Here is a 19,470-nt window from a genome sequence, read left to right as displayed (position 1 = left end):
TATTTCCCTTTACTTTCAGAGCTAACTATGAATCAAGCTACTTTTACTTTGAGCTGATCATCAATTATAGTTAGTAGCATAATATGGTACATAATATGGTTACCAATCAGATTGGTGAAGACATAAATATTCACCAAAGTTACTACTGAAACTGCACAGTAGTAGTAACAGAAAATGGAGAAAAGAGATAATTGTTTCCTAATTATGACTAGGTGATTAAAATAGTTAAAACTACACTCACTTAGAAAGCTGACATTTTTAAACCGGTACAAATGAGATACTCTATAGAAGACACTGGCTAACTTCACACTCACACTAAGCCATAACAGGATTTCTCTGGTTTTGGGTTAGTAAGTTGTATGAACCCTATTACTGTGATATGTAAACCATGTTTATGGTGAAACTGCTATATTGAATACACCCATTGTGGATTCTTTAATCATCGTTATAACATCAATACAACATTTGCATACATTAATATCAACAGTGCTTTAAATAAAACAAGGGATAACATAAGGAACTATCTAATATGGAACAGGACATACACATCTAGAGAAAAAAAATCCATACCTTCCATTTTCGGCTAAAATTGCACCTTCATCCTTCAGATGTTTACTTTGGGCTACACAGTCTTCCATGAGAAGCCCCTTTTTCCTTTTGGCTTCATGAAGCCAATCAACTTCATTATCATCAACCAGACGCTGCTCATCAGCAGCTTGAGCTTCAAATTGCTGGGATGTTACCTTAGATACCTTCTCACCAATCTTCCTTTTCCATCCAAAGGAAGCCATTCCAGAAAACTGAAAAGAATGCACATTCAACTATTTGCATAATTTTCATCTATATGTAACATATCAATTTGAATAAGTAATCTGTATTATGTAAGTAATTCTAACCCAGATAACAAATCCACCTGCTCAAAAAGTCTAATTTCTGCTAAGAAATTCTGCTTATAATCTATGATTTTGGTATCTATTTGAATTAAATGAAAGCAAAATCGCAAGCTTAGTTTATGTATCATGCTAAACCATAATGTAGTATCTTTAGTTTTCACTTTAGTGTAATGGTGAATGCAACTATTCTGGTTTATAAATCTTATTTTTAAGGCTTAGAACAATATTTCTCAAACTTGGCAACTTGAAGATGTATGGATTTCAACTTTCAGAATTCCCCAGCCAGCCATGCTGGCTGGGAAATTCTGGGAGTTGAAATCCACACATCTTCAAGCTGCCAAGTTTGAGAAACACTGGCTTAGCATGACATATGAACCAAGCCTTCATGGCATGCAGTGCATAAAGCAAGCCACAGACTGAGGCATAACATTTTCAGTGAGGTAACCATATTAATTTCTTAACATAAACAAGGGCTCTTGTAACATCTTATGGAACAACTTGTTCTATTTCTGTGGACCATCAGAAATATGACATGAAAATGTCGTATCTTATCTACACACACACACACAGTTGAAGGGCAATGATTGTAAATACATGAGATATTATGGCTGGTGTGGGTCTTCCGGGCTGTGTGGCCGTGTTCTGGATCTGATCTCTATAAATACCCACAAAAGGGTCACATCATCCTGGGCACAGAGAGAACTGCTCCTGTCTGTGCTCCTGTCCTCTGAAGATGCCAGTCACAGATGCTGGCGAAACGTTAGGAAACAAAACTTCCAGAACACGGCCACACAGCCCGGAAGACCCACACCAGCCATCGTATTCCGACCATGAAAACCTTCGACAATACATGAGATATTGTTCTTCTGTTCAATGACAGAGAGCTTGGAATAGTAAGACTATAGTAAAAGCTATAATAACCTTTGGAAATAATTCAAAAAAGGTATTGGGTGCAGGAGCATAAATATAGCATTTGTCTGAAACTCTTTAAAGCAAACATGCCTTTTCCCAGGATCACATGGCTGCCCTCACCTCCTGGAAGGTGATTCCCCCCCCCAAAAGACACAGCTGCTTTAAGGCATTCTAGACAGATGTTATAGTCATGCTCTTGTGTGTTCCAAAGCATCTTTTAGGAATCAAATTTCAAGCTCTGTACAGCCCTACTGAGTAGTACATTGTTGCAGATAAACAGCTGTACATAGCAAACATACATGATAAACTATATAACAGACACAAACTAGATTGTGTCCACAACTGTGTCCACACATCAGAACTGTCATTCCCAACTTCTGTTGGCTTGTCCACCAAATGTTTTGTCATTTGTCAGTAACATCCCACTACATTCTGCACTGACAAAAGCGTTTACAGAAGAAAATAAAATAATAATAATAATAATAATAATAATAATAATCAGAAATCCATCATAATTAGAAGTGGCAATATTCAAAAACAACTGGGCAAAGACTTCAAACTATACCAGCTCCCTTATCTTTTTCTTGGATGGAAGGAAAAAACAGGAGATGGACTGCAGTGCAAAATGGAAAGCCTGCATTATAATCTGGAAACTATTTTATAAATAATAGTTCTACTTCTAATAAAATAAGTATGACTGTCCAATCCCCTTGCTTACAATCTCCTTCTGATCTCACTGCTTACTCCCACATGGGTGCACATGCATTCCTCTCAAACACACTGCGTCTAAAGAAATGGACTGTAGTCTACAAAAGGCTTAAATCAGTGTCTTTCAAACTGGGCAACTTTAAGATGTGTGGACTTCGACTCCCAGAATTCCCCAGCCAGCATGCTGGCTGGGGAATTCTGAGAATTGAAGTCACAGATCTTGAAGTTGCCCAATTTGAAAGACATTGGCTTAAATCATAACAAATACTTAGCCTTTAAGTTCACGGATGCTTATAATATCATTCTTCTCGGAATATCTTTCAGCCAAAGGCTAAGCTTGGGGATATGTCAGCTCCTTATTTACACCCACGAAGATTCAAACGATCAAGATCCAAGGGCCAGTTCTAGATTCCCACTCTTCAGCTCGATAAATTTCCAAGTACCCGAAGAGCTATTAATCTGAGTCTGAAATAACATCTTCCCTTACAGGATTAACATCAGGCAGAAGCTCTGACCTAGCTGGAACAATGATAGGCATTTTGCCACCCTTGAACTACAACTCCCAGAAAGCCGCGCGGTGGGGCTTATGGGAGTTACAATTCTTAACGTCTTGGGAACACAAGGCAGCCATCAACGGGCTAGGACCGTTGTCCCAATCCACCCCTTACATAATGAAGATGTAAAAGGGGCAAATAAATTTGTCTTCTGTGAAAAGTTTGGGAGAGACGCTGGAAGGGGGAGAGAAAAAAAAAGACGACATAATTACCTGAAAGCCCCCTTTTCTAGCGGCGTCTTCCTAACCCCGTCGCTTGTAGGGTAACTACTGCCAGCCGGAAGCGTCAACCCCGGAAATAGTGGCGCTCTGAGCAATGTCGACAACTCTATGCTCAACTTCCGCTGTAATTGAGGTCCGGTCTAGCCTCCAGGGGGAAACGTAGCGGAAGGTGGGGGGTGCCATTAAAGGAAAGACTCTGTTCCGTGTACCGACCATGAGACTTTTAAATGTCACCGGAAAGGGAAATCGCGTGTCTTTGTAACATCTCGTTATCCCTATAAAATTGACAGCGGAGAACCGTGGAAGACCTCCAGGCAAAAATTCGGCCTCTCCCAAGCTAGCCGGGTCCTAGGATTGCGCCCCCAGGGCATACTGGGTATTGTAGTGTGATGTGTGATCACGTGCCCCGCTCGGACCGCTACTATTGGCTGGCGTCAGAACTTGAACACAGCACGTGTTGTGACTTTGATTCCCTTGAGTTAAGATCGTCTCTGCCCAACCCTGAGGTTGGAAGGAAGTCATATGAAATTCGCAACCTTTTGCTAGTCCACATCCTTCCTCCGTTGTCCATATTTCACGACTCCAACAGTGATGTTGTGCTGATTATGTGCAAGCAAAGCAAATACTGTAGTTAATTCCTCTGGCGTTGCTGCCTTCCTCTTCCTCATCTCACCAGCGGGGGAGGAAGGTATCTATCAGAGTTGTACCAAGAAATGGGGCACGTCTGAGCGCAGGAATCACTAGCCACTGTTCCCTGCCTCTTCTTTCCCACCCTTCCTATTACAACTCAAAGTTTAAAAACTTTGACTTGGAATCATGAAGGGAAGTGAGTCAGAAGCAGCACTTGAAGGTTTATTTCCCCCCTTTTCCCCCTTGTTTTAATTTAGACAACTTCCAGGTGCCTCCTTCGACTATTTGGTCCCATTCATCATTTTACCATTGTGCTACTAAAGCTTGCAATGAACTGGTAATGGCCACAAAGTTAAAGCACTTACAATATTATTGTTTGGGCTGATGTTGCAATTCTGATAGACCACCAGCAGACCTCTCTGATCACAGCCAAGGCTGATCAGGAACCAGAGTATGTGCTTGCATCAGTCTGAAATCACCAACTGCTCCTCTGATCCCACCCACTACCAGTCACTTGACTTTGCTTCCAACATAAGGGAGAGCCAATGTTATATTTTACACATCTTGAGGTTGTTGAATGCTGCCAGCTTAAGTGTGTGTGTGTGTATGAAGCAACTTAACTTCAGTATAGAGTCGTGTAAAAAACTACACCCCATTGAAATTTTTGACTTTTTCCACACTTTTCAACAGATATTTGATCTTCATTTCAACAGTTTTGATAAAGGGGATATAACAAATATCATGCACTATTTACATTTTGTAGTCCATTGTGTAACTGAAATAAACATCAATGCAAATTTCGCATGTGAATAAGTACACCCTTGGCTCTAATACCTGGTATTGCCCCCTTGGCAGAAACAACCTCAAGTAGGTGTTTCTTATACCGATCTCTAACATTGACTGGGAGGAATTTTTTCCCACTCTTCCATGCAGAATTTTTTCAGCTGTGCAATTGAGCGGTTTCTTGCATACACAGCCCATTCCAAATTACCCCATAGCATCTTGATGGGATTTAGATCCAGGCATTGACTTGGCCATTCCAGAACCCTCCCTTACCCTCCCTTACCCTCCCTTTCCTTTCCTTTCCTTTCCTTTGTGGATTTACTGGAATGTTTAGGGTCATTGTCATATACAAGGTCCACTTTTCACTGAGCTTCAATCTTCTGAAATATGGTCTCACATTATCCTCAAGGACCCCCTGGTACAATGAAGAATTCAAAGTTGATGAGCTGCCCAGCCTCTGATGCAGTAAGCAGCCCCAGACCATAACATTTCCACCACCATGTGTTACAATTGGTATCAGTTTTTTCTGATGAAATGCTCTCTTTGTATTTCACCAAAGATGTCTTCTGGTACTGTGGCCAAATAACTATCGTTGTCCGATCAGTCCAGAACACATCATTCCTGAAGTCCTGGTCTTTGCCTAGGTGTTCATGAGCAAACATTAGTCTTGCCCTGATGTTCTTTCTGAACAGCAAAGGCTCCTGGCACACCTCCCATGTGGATTGAATTTGTACAGCTTCTTTCTGATGGTAGACTCAGGCACTTTGACATCAATAGTAGTGAGAGCTACCTCTAGGTTATGTGATGAAATTCTGGTGTTCTTAGAGACTTCTTTCAGCATCTTGCATTCTGCTCCCGGGCTGAACTTGTTGGGACAGCCTGGCCTGGGCAAGTTGGCACTTGTTTGAAATCTTTGCCACTTGTAGATGATCTTCCAGAGAGTGGAATGATTGATATCCAATTGTTTGGCCAATCTTTTTAAATCCCTTCCCAGGCTCAGAAACATCTATACTCTTCTTTCTGAAGGCCCCAGAGAGCTCTTTTAATCTAGGCATGGTGATACAACATACTTCAACAACAAAGAGCAAATCAAACTAAATGTCTGAGATTTCAATAAAACAGGTTCCTCCCTAACAATGTTCTAATCATTTGCACCCTATCTGGTGTGCCTGATTCTAATATTAGGTATTTGAGGTAGTGATAAATGTAGGTCATCAATGTAGGTCATGTATGTTTATTTCAATTACACAGTGGACTACAAAGTGTAAACAGTGCATATTTGTTATATCGTATCCCCTTTATCAGTATTGTTGAAATGAATATCAAATATCTGTATGATGAAATATGCTGTAAAAGTTAAATATTTCAATAGGGTATACTTACTTTTTCACATGACTGCAACTAAAGATGACTGAAAGCTGTCTCATGGGTAGGGGACAAGATGAAGACAACATCAGGGGGACAGAGCATAAAAATATTGCCAGGGCACATTTGTCCTATGATTAGATGTAAATAGAGAAAGGCCCTTAGAATTTCCAGTAACTTAGTGGCCGAGTTCCCCTATCACAGAGAGCCATAACATGGTTGGCTTACTTTAGGCTTAGCATGTTGTGTAAAGAACCAATTAGTATGGAAGTCAGTTGGACTCGACTTCATCAAGACTTGACAATACTCCAATTGTCTTCTTGGAGTGAGTGGGATCTAATTTTGCTAAATGTAAGAGGAGCGCAGTGGATCCCCTCCTTTTACATTCTGGTCTGAAAGAAGGTAGCAGACTTTGGTGGCACTTAGTCACATGATTATAAAAAAGCTTACAAAGTTCTTGCCCAAACCAGCAAGTCAGTTTGGAGAAGATGAAAATATGCACCTATCCCTGTTCTTCCTTGAGGCTGACAATTCCAAAATTGTAAAATGCTGAAAACATTATTAGAAAGTGTTGCTTATTTATCTAGAAATGGGTTTTTCTTCTATGAACACCAAGTGCTCTCTTTTGAAGGGGGTAAGACACTGCTTTTTTCCAGGGCAGGATTGAATACAAATAGATTTGTCTCTTTTACATGTATATTCTGCACCATTAATACAAAGAAGGCAGCTAATAAAACACTATAATCAGTAACTTCACTAAGACAGAACACAGCAGCAAGTTTTTGATACTTTTGCCATTTATATGCAATTCGTCAAAAATGAACTGAAGTTCACTGTGGTTTATACCTAGGTGAGCTCTAAGTCCCTGCACTGCTAATTTAAGAATAGTAAAAATAATGTCTCCTTAAAGCAAGCTTGATTCCTGGTGATTTCATGGACAGATTTGGGTAATTTTCTTGACAGCAGCAAGGAGATGGTTTGTCACTGCTTTCCTCTAGTATGCATTTTTGACTACCAGTCAAAACCATAGCTGTAGGATTTGGGGGTGATCTCCCATCCAAGTATTAACTGAATCCATTCCCCATATACGAAGGAGTTGAGTTCATACTTGTTAAGTCATGGTTTGTTTTAATAATTTTGCTGACTTAACCACAATAGGCTGGATTCATATATCCTGCAAAGCCACATAAAACCACATTATGATCAGCCAGTGGCTCATTAGGAAAATTCAAGTACTTAAATGTGTAGCATAAGCTGGCTTCCACCTATGGATTATACTAATTTGTGGTTGGCAGCAAGTACAAGGGAAGATCTAAAAGTCTTCCATTTCCAAAGACTTAATGCACTATTTAGTCCTTCATAGCAATGTCCATGGCCAATCACAGCCTTTGCCTGCATAAACTGCAGTCCTCTGCAAAGAATTTCACATCAAAAGGAAGACCTCAGGTTCTCTGTCCACAGCAGAGAACAGCGGCAAATCAGAAAAAATTATATTCGGCTTGGTCAGGAATAGGTAACCACATCCGTTCCTTCCAGATATTTCACACTACACAAACTACTGGGGCTGATGGGAGTAACAGCAGGATACCAGGCTCCCTAGCTCTGGACTAGAAGGACTGACATGATATGATACATCCACCGCAGGTTACACCTGAGAGTTTTCTGCATTATGGAGCTGTTTTATGTGTGCCTGTTTATAACTTAATCACCAGATCCCCTAAGCCTCAATGATTGACTCGCAATGTTAATTATACCATTAAGGATTCCCTGACAAATTTCTAGGAAGCCTGGGATTCCTCAGAAACACATCTTGAAAGCATTGTTATTCTTTGCTGTCCAGGGACAGAGACCTATGGCTCTTCAGTTGTTGCTGAACTACAACTCCCAACATCTGGAGGATCAGAGGTTCCTACTAATCTAGTGCCGAATGTATTTCTCCCACTACTCTAAACCTCCATCAATGTTGAGAAAGTCCCCAACAATTCATAAGAATTGACAGAGGAATTAAGGAAGCTAAGAAATTGTACCATGAAATTTTAAGTAGATTTACTTGCATACAGTTTAATGTTTGTTAAAAGTAACAGGTCATATACAGCTATCACAAGCAATTTCATTCAATATTGCCCCCCCAACAAAACAATGTGTGTGTGTGTGTGTGTGTATGAGAGAGAGAGAGAGAGAGAGAGAATGAATGAATGAATGAATGAATGAATGAATGAATGAATGAATGAATGCAATAAAAGTAGGCACATATTGTTTTTGAGAGATGGTGATCATCCATTTCTTAAGCAATACAATGGTAAAAATCAATTGGCAAAATTATCTCAAACCGTATACTGATTGAAAACTTAAAAATGACAAAACATGTGAAAGTCAGCCTTTGGAATGGTTGAACTACAAAGATGGAATTTTTACTTTTTACCAATGTCAAGTTCCATTGCACAAGTTTTCCACTTCCTCCCCCGCACCAACAATCAGTTATGAAGTGTTTGCAATAAAAACAGATTATCCGAAGGGCTTTTCCACTGGAATGAGCCCAGAGAAATAATATTTTAATATGCTACTTGGCCAAGCTATACACTTCTGTTATTTTTAATTTTTAAAACAAATTCTTTTTCTTCACAGTTCCCATCACAGTCAGTTCTGCAAAGCAGTTCTCATTTTGTGATCAACCACCCTGACCCACTGTATCACTAAAAAGGGCCAGCAACGAGCCTCCGCTACAAGACCACACAAGGCCAGGGTAAAAAATAATAATAATAATAATTTCACAATCAATATTTTACTCTAAGTCTAAAAATTGTTACAAAACATTTACTGATTCATTTTTTTGCTTGAATACACCCAAGATATCCCTCTGCCCAACTTAACAAAAAATTAAAAAGGGGACATTTAATGGCCAAGGGCTTTTAAAGAAAAATTACAAAACTGTCTGTTTAAGAATAGGTATCTTACCTTTCTGCTATGTACATTGGCCCTCATATTCCAAAGATGAAGTTAAGGCCTGATAGCATGACACCCCACTTCCCAAAACTCAACAAAACTTATATACATTAAAAAAAAATAAACTTTTATACATGACGACGTTTCATAATGTAGACACTGGATATAAAATCAAGCTGATGAGGCTAGCAGTATCTTCCATTCATTTTAGTTGGATTTAAGCAGGAAACACACCAAAGCTACAGTCCTAGTGCAGACATATTTAGAAATAAGGGCCCTTGAAGGCAATGCAATTTCACTTCGAGTGGGACTTACTTTTGGATAAATACGCAGGGCAGAGTAAGGCTTTACGATCCACTGAAACGTATGGCTTACAGCCACTTACTGTTGGGTGTTTGTCAGAATTTAAGATTGTGGGTTACCAAAAACATTTTGAGCTATGAAGAAAAAAAAAATGTGCATTTATGCCATTTGCCAAGGGCAGTATTAACAGTTCCAAATTAAGACTGCATAAGTAAATAATAAATCACAGTAACTGTATATATGCAGCAGAGCAAGATATAACAAGTACTTTTATTTACTTGTTGTAAATTAAGGGTAGTACTACTACTTGGTCCCCAAGACAACCTTCTCTCTTACCTTTTCACAGCAATACTATTTAGCTAGTGACTCTTTTTAACCTCCCCCCACCCTTTCCTTCCCACACACGCATCTCTTTAAGAGTACATGTTCATGACTGCAAGTCCAGTCGAGTTATAAAACCACTGTTTACATTCTGGGAAGTAATAAGTATAAAACTGCAACATAAGACCACTTTAAGTGTTCACTTCTAAAAGGCCAGCACATGGCAAAAGTCCATGGCTATAGATTTACGGGTCCCCTGACCATAGCACAAAATTTTGAAGTCCAACTACTACCTAATTAAAGTATCAAAACAGTGCAGTTCATATACAGACTGAACCAGTCTTCTTCGGTGCATCTTGAGTTGCTGCTACCAACGCCCTCACTAGATACACATTATTGTATTCAAACCCAAGCATCACTTCCTCTTAATTCCTTGTTGGCACAATCCAGTTGGGAACCTTTGCTGCAGATCCTCGCTAACATAAAAGATGAAGCCAACCTGGTGTCCCCTCATAATGGCCGGTCTACAGTATTCATTATCCCTACTTAGCACTGAGGTTAGAGGCTGATGACAACTGAAACCATACTGCAAAACATTCCAAAGGCACCATGTTAAGCAGCAGATTAAGAGATCTGTTTTCTGGCATCTGCACATTTTATAAGAAGGCTCACACGCTGCTTTGTCATTGTTTGCTTAACCATGGTTCATTGAATAAGCCACAATTGGCTGGGTGTACATACCATAATCCATGTCTGCTGAATCATGGTCTGTTAAATAAGCTACAACTAGCATAGTTTTACACTGTAACAGCTGGGTTTGCACAACATGCTAAGCCAAAGAGAAAGTATAGGTAGTCCCCAGTTTAAGAATGAGTTCCATTCCCATGGTCTGTCCTTAAGTTGAATTTGTATGTAAGCCGGAACAGTATTGTTGTATAATACTGTATAAGTAGTATTGTGTAATTAACTGTAACCACTGTGCATTTAACTCGAATTTTGCTACAATAGGCTCCGTTCTTAACTATGGATCATCTGTAACCCAGGTGTTCTTAACCCGGGGACTATGCCATAGCATGATATATAAACCTAACCACATGTCCTATTAATACATAATCACGTATTAATGGCTTTTTTTTTCTTAACCATACGCATACCAAAATCACAGTTAAGGATTCGCCTGGGTTCTGAAATTTTCACTCAGTGCATTGGCATTACTGACTAAAGTGCAACACCTGTGCCAAAGAAAGCCATCTCTAGGGCAATTTCAGCAACTGTTCTGTTTTTAAGTTGAAAACTCTGACTGCTGTCTTATTATCTTCGCTGTGGGCTGATCAGCAAGGAACAATATGCCAGAATCCCTCTTTCTTCCACATCATCAGCACAACCAACAAAGAAACCAGGAGCAATTTAGCTAATAAATCACATGAACTGAGGGTCTCAAGAATTATAACTAAAAGAGAAACCCTGTTTATTTTGGGCAAATGAACAGAATTCCTAGTTCTGACAATAAAATTAAGAAAAAAAGAACATCTTGGTTTGTTATAGCAGTTGTGATAGCAAAGAGGAACAGACAGGACAGCAAAATACAACTCATAAATGAAACACAATTCTCCAAGAATCTGGTTTATCATCTCATTTGAACGGGGCTTATACATTTGGAATCTTAACTGGAATGCCAAAAAAAAAAAAAAAACCAGTGCTAATTATGGTTAAATGCGATGTCCAAACTGAATAAGAATTGTTGAAATATGATACAGTATTTCCATTTCAATATCATTCTCCAATGTTAATTTAGTTCAAATCAAGCCTTCTTTAGCATAGGTTTAATTTAAAAAGCCAAGGGTTTTGGGGGGGGGGTAGTGGGAGATTCTCTCTAGCAGTCTTTCAATAAGCTACCAGAAACACATTTCATTTGTGGCAGCCAACTCATTTCTGACCTAGCCAGTTAAGTTTTATACGTATCAAAACAAAACCAAAGCTACTTCATCTTCCAATACTTTTAGAAATCTTAATTCAGTATACAAAAGCCGTGTAAAAAAAGCAATTATGCAACACAGGCAAAATCCCAGTCACTCTTACTGGAAGAGTTATCTACCAGAGATCTGTATGAAAGCTATGTGAAAACAGGAGCCACTGAAATCGCAGGGCAGGCAGGGCAGGGCATGATTCCGAGAATGGGATACACCAGTTTGGGCTATCCTATCAGCCACAGAAGCACTGGGCTTAGATTCAGGTGCAGAATCCGTATCCCATCGTAGCTGCAGAAAACTGTTTCCTGGCTCCCGGCATGGGCCAAGGAACCTGCAGAGTTGCAATCTGGTGAAGCACATGATCATTCTCACAGATCAGCTGTGCTGTGGTGGGGGAAAAACCCATCTCTCATGAATCCTCCCTAAGGTCCATCTGCTTAGACTCATGGAAGGAGGCTGTGCACATGCATTATAAATTCCAACTGCCTTCCGAGGTTGGAACAATAAAACACCCCTCACCATTTACAAAGTGCTTCTGAAATCTGTCACATGCACCAGATGTTAGAGAAAACTCTATTTTTAGACCCTGCCTTTTTCTTCACGGAATTAAACCGAACATTATTATATTTGGTATTATCATTTTCAGGCCTAACCCTGAATTGGTAAAAGCAGGGTACCATTTTTTTGTCTTTTCCACTCAAGTGCACCACTGGCTATTGAAAACCTGGGGTAAGTGCCAGATGCTTGAAGTGCTGTTTGACAGGGGAAACACTTTTTTTGACAGAACAGAATATAAGCAAAGACAGTTTCCAAAAGTCACCTTTTGATCTTGCAAGTGAGCACTTGTACTGTAAAAGGAATATATAATCAGCATATAAAGGTCAAACTCCATGAAGCCCTAATGGTACACAATGAAAAACATACTGTTCTTTACCTGCACATCATACCACTGGACTATCTAATCATACTTTGCTTCATTACATTAAAGACAGCCTTCCCTGACCTGGAAGCCTCCAGATGTGCCCTCTCTAATCTTCAGACAGAATGGCCAATACATCATCTGGAAAACGTCTGGTTTGGGAAGGATGCAGTATGAGGTGTAGACTGCTTCTAAATGCAAGTTCAATTCCTGTGCAAATTGCAATGTGGCTAGTCTTCTCAGTGCCAAAGTTAACTGTAACTTGATTATAATTGGAAGCATTTGACTATGATTTTTTTTTCTTTTTCGGCATGCTTATTGCTGTAAAAAAAAAGCCAATCTTATAAATCATTGTGCAAGTATTTTAATAAGATTTGCACACATCTCAAAAAATTCTATTGTGTGGCTCCCTGATCTTGGGGTTAATTCAGTTGTAGAAGAGTCAAATGAAGAGGTCACTGAAGAGGTAAGAGACGCATCAGATGGTTTTCCTTGAACATCAGTGTCCGAATCCTTCTGACCAGATCTATAATTAGTCACAGAGCCTGACCTCTGGGGAGTGGTAGTCCCCGATTTTCCTTCAATAATTTCATCTAGGGCAAGGAAAGAGAAGAATTTAAAGGCATACAAGGATAGGACAATTCGAGAAATTAGGTAAATAAGCCAAAATAGTATAGATTATCATGTTAAAGTTACCAGATTCTATGTATCCAGAATGAACATTCTACTACTACTACTACTATTAAAGTTTACTACAAAAGCTTTGAAGTTCAATAAAAAACTCATCTATTTCCATAAGTGGGCAACCAATTAGGAACCAGGTTGCACTGGTGTTTCACTGATTCTGAATATCTAGCATTCCATTCATTCTGAGTATCTAGAATCAAGAAGCATATATGGTAACTAAAACTGAATCTTTGTTGAGCTATGACTAAAAGCCTTTAAGACCTATTCTCCACCAAAAAAGCTATTATTAATATGTATCACCATATATAATGATAGTGAATTCTGTTTAGATTTGCCTTAAGGTAGCATCTCTCAACTTGATGGCTTCTGGATGCATTTGGATTACGGTTCTCCGAATCCCTAATTGGTTCGGCTTTGGCTATGGTGAGGAATTCTGGGGATGTAGACCTAATACATCTCAAGATCATCAAACTGAAGAAAGCTCCTATGGAGTTCTTCTTTTTGACTTCTGCCTGCAATAACTTCCACTGGATGTGTTCAGAGTTCACCCTGATCTTAAACTGACATTAAAGATAGATGAAAAATTTTCCCATGGGATGCCTTGCAGCAGTTTCTGATGATCCTATCTTTGCTGGCTACTAAGTGGCCTTATTGCTGGTGGTTTTGCAGATCCTGGATGGGTGGGAGAAGCAACATGGGATTCCAACTACTTCCTATTTTTTATGGATTTTAACTTCTGCAATTAATTTTAAGTCCACAGTGGCATGATTGAGACCAGCACCACCATTAAGCACCACAGAAAGGAGACAGTTAATCCTCCCTCCCCCATTATAAATGCTTATATACTCTACATAGAGGCTGCCTGCAAATAACCAACTTCACATACCATCAATGCTACGGAAGTCCAGTAGATAAGTCCTACTATCCACCTGGTATAATTGCAGGCTCATTTTGGAATACGTGCCTGTTACTGGATTCTTTCTCCGAACACGCAAGTAGTATGGATTTACAACCTAGGAAGCAAAGTAGAAAGTTAACAAAGAACATCAGAGCAATTATTACGTTTATTTTCATTATCTCTATCTGAAATTATCATTTATATGACAGGGAATCAACTTCTCACCTTCCACTCATAATCCAACTGTTTGATTGCTCGACAAACTTCAGCCATTATGTCATTTGGCCGACTCTGACTCCTAATTCCCAAATGCCATTTAGCTCTTCTGACCCCCTGATGTTTGGACTTTTGTGGGTTTAGCTCATCAAGTGTATGGCGCGACCGTGGTACTTCAGCAACTAAAAATGGCACTCTTTCAGGATGAGGTCGGGAAAAATGATCATCAAGAAAGGAATCTGGTGGGCTTGTAGCTAAATAGAAGTCTTTTGCTTCATTCATTATTCTTCTGTTATCTATAATGAGGTGATAGGCAACCGCTAAAGGATCCTGATGATTGCGATTATACAAGCAGCTTAGCACTTCCTCCTCTGTGCATTCAAACTTATCACAGACTTCTTTTAAGGCTTCATCATCAATCATAGTTGAACTGTAAGAAGGATCTTCAGGAAAGAGGTACTTGGGGAGGTCTTGTTTAAACCATTCATGTTCCCTAGATGCAAAGCAAGAACCATATTAAAAGCTAGCTGTTCAACCATTTTGCCATATTTTTACTAACAAAATATGGCAAAATGCACAGAAAGTATGCTAAAAATGTTTTCCCTGGCAATCCCCAGATGGATTTCACTGAACTTGAAAATAAAGTCAGGCTAGGTGTTGTGCTTGTAGTAATAATCACCAGACTCAGACATCATCTTTTAAGCAATTTTTTTCTCTTGCCTTTTACCAATCTGAAGATCTTAACTTCAGATTTCTCACTGATATGAAATAAATCATCCTAATAATTAAACAGGCAGTTGGAATAAGTTACAGTGCTACACTTACAATGAGATTTTAGGCTTTTCTTTAACCTCTACAGTGTGATTGTTCCATAGGAATGTTATTTGCAAACATTTTCAAATCATAATTAAACACAATATAAAAGTTAGTTTTAAAAATCAGCATAGGAGTTTAAAATTTTTTTTTTTTTAAAAAAGAGATTTCCTGCAAGTACTGTTTTTAAAGTACGACTGGAAATGCAATACAAAATAACAATATACTTTTTGTGTTGGTATACTAAGTGCCTTTTTAAAAAGATTCATAAATGTGGAATGTGGTTGTTTACAATATAAGTTGAGTTGGGCTGACCCAAAAACAGAGTAATTATAAGCCCAAAAGCATATTGATGTGTCCTGATTAGGAATGATGAGAATTGTAGGCCAACTGCATGAGGGGAGAGAGAACCTGTTTGTGCAGGGGGGAGGAAATTCTTCTGTGTTGGGGCCTGGAATTCAGTTTCCTGACTTGGTAAAAGATCGTGTGGTGACATCACGATAAGGAGCAGGACTAAAAAATTGTCACTCCATTTTTGAAATGGGAGGGGGAATTAAAATTTGGAGTGGGAGTACTCTGTCTCACAGAAATCTCAAGTGCCTATCCCCACCTAAATTGCTCCTCCAGAAACTCCAAAACTGAATGAAAATCAGGTTGCCAAATTTTCAAACATTTTTACCACCAAATTTTGGCCATGTAAATCTGTGATCTTCTAGGGGCTATAAGTGAGATGCCATGTGGTTTGAGCATGGACCACTCCTGAGTTTGGGGAATTCCATAATACAAAATTTCCCAGTTCAGATCTTAGCTTAATTTTATATATCATAATTTAAACTAAGACCAATTTGGTTCAATTCATATGCAAAGACATCTTACACTTAATTCAAATAAAGAAACAGATGTGACAGACAGTGAACACATTCATATGCAATGCTAATGTTTATGTACCCTAAAACAAGCATGGCTTCAGAGTGTAGTTGGGCTCAGTCTTGATCCAAGTCAGTTCTGATTCAACTCAGCCCAATCATAAAATGGCTTAGCATGATACAACAACCAGGTCAACATCAAGCCAACAACTGAGTAAAATAGGCATGCAGTTTTAGAACTATAATTGCATCCATGACAGAACAAGAGGCTGTGAGATACCTTATATCTTTCACTGTAGCTCTCTTCATAGGATCCACTTGTAGCATGTGTTTCAAAAGACTAATTACTGCTGAATTTAAGTACTGAGGCGTATAAAAAATACCATCACATATCTTCTTAAAAAGTGTTGGCACATGATCATCATCAAAGGGAAGGGTTCCACATAACAAAGCATAGAGAATAACACCACTGCTCCAGATATCTACTTCTGGCCCTGCGTATAACCTGTAAAATGGAGGTCATCATATTTTTTTTTTCAAGTAACAAATACAATGTAAGCTATAGTTACACTAAATTATCAACCTTTTAGCAATGTTTGTGAAGGACTACACAAGCACCAGTATTCATATAGTTAACCCCTGATTTTTAACATAAAATGGAACAAAACTGGTGAAGTGAGCTGAGTTCTATAGCCAGAAAGACCAAGGTCCTGATTTGGTCTGGGCAAATATCTGTGGGCTGGTATAAGTCCAACACTGTCTACTGCTTTACAAATCAGTAGCATGACATAGCATCTGCTCTTCTCTGAGCAGGCTCCTTCCTAACTAATGATGGTTAATCTATGGTTAATGTGACTAAAGCAACAAGACCAAATCCTTAAGTTTCAGCGGAGTAGTTCAATGCAAGCACTGATCACTCTAGCCCTCCTTAGCATTATATAATTACTAACTTAAGGTAAGAGTAAGAGAAAATTTAAGGTAAGGGCAAGACGGAATCACCTCCCTCATATGGAGATGATGCCATGCAAAACTCCACGCCCACTCCTGACTTTCTTAGCTGCAGTTAAAGCGTGGGTCATATTACATTGTTGTGAGGATAAAAACAAATGGGCTCCTTGAAAGAAGAGCGTAGTTCAGATACAATCTGTCAAATTATATATTCTGCAATATAATATACAACCACAGAATTGCATTGTGTATAGAATAACCTGGGAGCTCTTGAAGCATTTTTTAGTCGAGATGTAGTATCTACAGTGTTTTATCAAATAGCACCTAACAATTAAGATGCCACAAACAAGCCCTTCCAATCTGGAAAACGTGTTTCCAATAAAGATACATCATGCTAGAATTATTTTGAACCAGAAAGTGAAAAAGTCTTGGGACCTGGTCAAAAGGCAGTTATTCTTTTTTCCAACTTCAAACAAAAGATAGGAGTTTTCTGGCCCCTGCTAAGGCAAGAAACGTGTATCTAAAAACATTTAAAAATAATACTGGCAGAAACTAATCTTTGAACTTAGACAAGTCAGAAATTTGTTTGCACATCATGCCCACTTCTGCCTCCTAAGACTCTTTCAAAGCTATTTGCACACCGTGATTTTTCATGACAGAAAGAGAATGTGTTAAATATACAAAGAAAAATCATATTATCATTATTGTATTCAATTACTATTAAAATGGAAGTTTAATTAAATGAAGAGAGAGTCCAAAACAGACTCTGGCCCACCATTCAAAAGTTGCCCTCAGCCCATAAAATCCCGGGCATCAGTGGCTTAGCATAACGTGCACATGTCACAGCAACCCTTGGCTTCTAGGATCCTTCCCCTCTCTTCCTCCTTCCCGCTTGGAGGATGAGTTTAGAAGCTTTTAATTTGTATTTTTATTAACACCGTTTGCCATATTGTCCTGAGTCAGAATCATAGTTAAGAATTATAGTTAATAAATGTTTAAACAACCCAAATTCAAATGCTATCATTTAGCTTGTTTGAAACACAATGTCATGCTAAAAACAAATGCTAAAATTCCAGAAGTTCTTCTGGCATGCAGGAGGAGGAGAATAAAAAGGAGACATATGTGAGTTTATTACAGATTTTGTTATGGTTTGATATGACGTGTGATCACAATCATTTTCTTGTGCACAGAAACATTAAAATGAAATCAAAAGAAGCCATCAAAGCCAGGAATTTCACATTTCCAAACGTGGAAGTTTCTCAATCTACCTTGCAGCTTTAACACTGAAGAGCAGGGCTTTGATTTTGAGAATACATATATACATTTATCCAAGAAGAGAAACTACCTTCCTGAAATTACTTCTGGAGCAGCATAGTTAGGAGAACCACAGCTCGTTCTTAAAAATTCTCCATCTGACATCATATTTGAGAGACCTGAAAATGCACAAGAGTTCCAATGAAGACCCACACAAAAAACTAACAGATATTTAACCTTAATCCAGTGAGAACAGATCATATCTGATTCAATGAGAGCCGCACTGGCAGGAACAAAATCAGAACCACACATATAATATTTTTAAAAATAGTTCTCTAAGTAGTAATAAATACTTCAAAACCACTATAAAAATGTGACAAGAAAATGAGTTTTGAAAGACAAAATGCCCCCAAAGGATCAAGTTTTATTCTAAGCAACTAGTATGAAAATGCCATGTGAGAAAAGATGCAAAGAGAATATTGCATTACTTCTTTTTTTAAAAAAACAACCAAATAATACACATTATGTTGACAACTTTATTGGCAGCTAAAAAGCTTCCTTCAAATCAAGTTTTGACTCCTGGTGAATTTGTGATTACCCTCATTAATTTTCTCAGCAACAATAAGGAAATGGTACACTTTGTCCTTCTAGAATGTTTGTTCAGCTTACAGACCTATAATTTCCTGGAGGCTTGTCATCCAGGTACAAACCAGGCTGAACTCTGCTTAGATTCTCAAGATCAATCAAGGTTTGTTAGGTGCCGCTATCTAGCAGTGCCTAAAATAAGGTAAACTAACAGCAAGTTTAAATCTTACAAGCAGAAATCATCCTTAGTGGAACTTTCATAATGCAAAAGTTATGCATAACCACCCAGTCGTGCAGTTGAGATGGGTGGCCTTACTTATGGATTGACTTACTTACTTGAGAAAGAAGGAAAGAGGGAGGGAGGGAGGGAGGGAGGGAATTATCCTTGCCCAGCCTGATACTTCTCAAATATGCTGAGCTTCAAATCTTACAATCTCAATGAAAAAAAGGACCATAGGATTTGAACTCCAATTCATCTGGAGGGCACCAGATGCATTTGATATTTGTAATAATGGCCGTTTCTGAAAAGAAGGAAAAGAATGGGAGTAGAAAAGAATGGTGGAGATTTTCTAGTGAGAGTTAAAGTAATTTGGTCAGGCATGAATATAATAGCAGAGTCACAGCCTCATGCAAATGTTTCATATTGTAGAAGAATTTACTGAGATCAAATGTGGATAAGAT

General features: G+C 38.7%; 2 protein-coding genes across 3 annotated transcripts in view; both read right to left on the bottom strand.

Annotated features, from left to right (window-relative positions):
- The window catches only part of TTC33 (tetratricopeptide repeat domain 33), a 34,438-nt gene extending 30,839 nt beyond the window's left edge, over nucleotides 1-3,599 (bottom strand). Inside the window, exons 1-2 of the mRNA XM_007437222.4 lie at nucleotides 3,280-3,599; nucleotides 571-800 (exon numbers count right to left, since the gene is read on the bottom strand). Of these exons, the coding sequence (XP_007437284.1) occupies nucleotides 571-791 (221 nt within the window). The 5' untranslated portion in view covers nucleotides 792-800; nucleotides 3,280-3,599. The remainder of the gene's footprint in view (nucleotides 1-570; nucleotides 801-3,279) is intronic.
- Nucleotides 3,600-8,101: 4,502 nt separating this feature from the next.
- Nucleotides 8,102-19,470, bottom strand: part of PRKAA1 (protein kinase AMP-activated catalytic subunit alpha 1) — a 35,516-nt gene continuing 24,147 nt past the window's right edge. The window contains exons 5-9 of one of the 2 annotated variants that reach the window (XM_088152608.1): nucleotides 18,296-18,383; nucleotides 16,283-16,507; nucleotides 14,333-14,816; nucleotides 14,096-14,222; nucleotides 8,102-13,115 (exon numbers count right to left, since the gene is read on the bottom strand). In XM_088152608.1, coding sequence (XP_088008734.1) covers nucleotides 12,871-13,115; nucleotides 14,096-14,222; nucleotides 14,333-14,816; nucleotides 16,283-16,507; nucleotides 18,296-18,383 — 1,169 coding nt within the window. In that variant the 3' untranslated portion in view covers nucleotides 8,102-12,870. Of the gene's footprint in view, nucleotides 13,116-14,095; nucleotides 14,223-14,332; nucleotides 14,817-16,282; nucleotides 16,508-18,218; nucleotides 18,384-19,470 lie in introns of those variants that run through there. The other variant, XM_088152609.1, reaches the window with a different exon arrangement.

Source organism: Python bivittatus, unplaced genomic scaffold (assembly GCF_059951505.1).
Source record: "Python bivittatus isolate LINGU-HERP-01145 unplaced genomic scaffold, Pbiv_v1 ctg000570_np1212, whole genome shotgun sequence".
NCBI classification, from domain to species: Eukaryota; Metazoa; Chordata; class Lepidosauria; order Squamata; family Pythonidae; genus Python; species Python bivittatus.
Note: the sequence above shows the minus strand (reverse complement) of the source record. Positions and strands in the feature narration are given on the sequence as shown.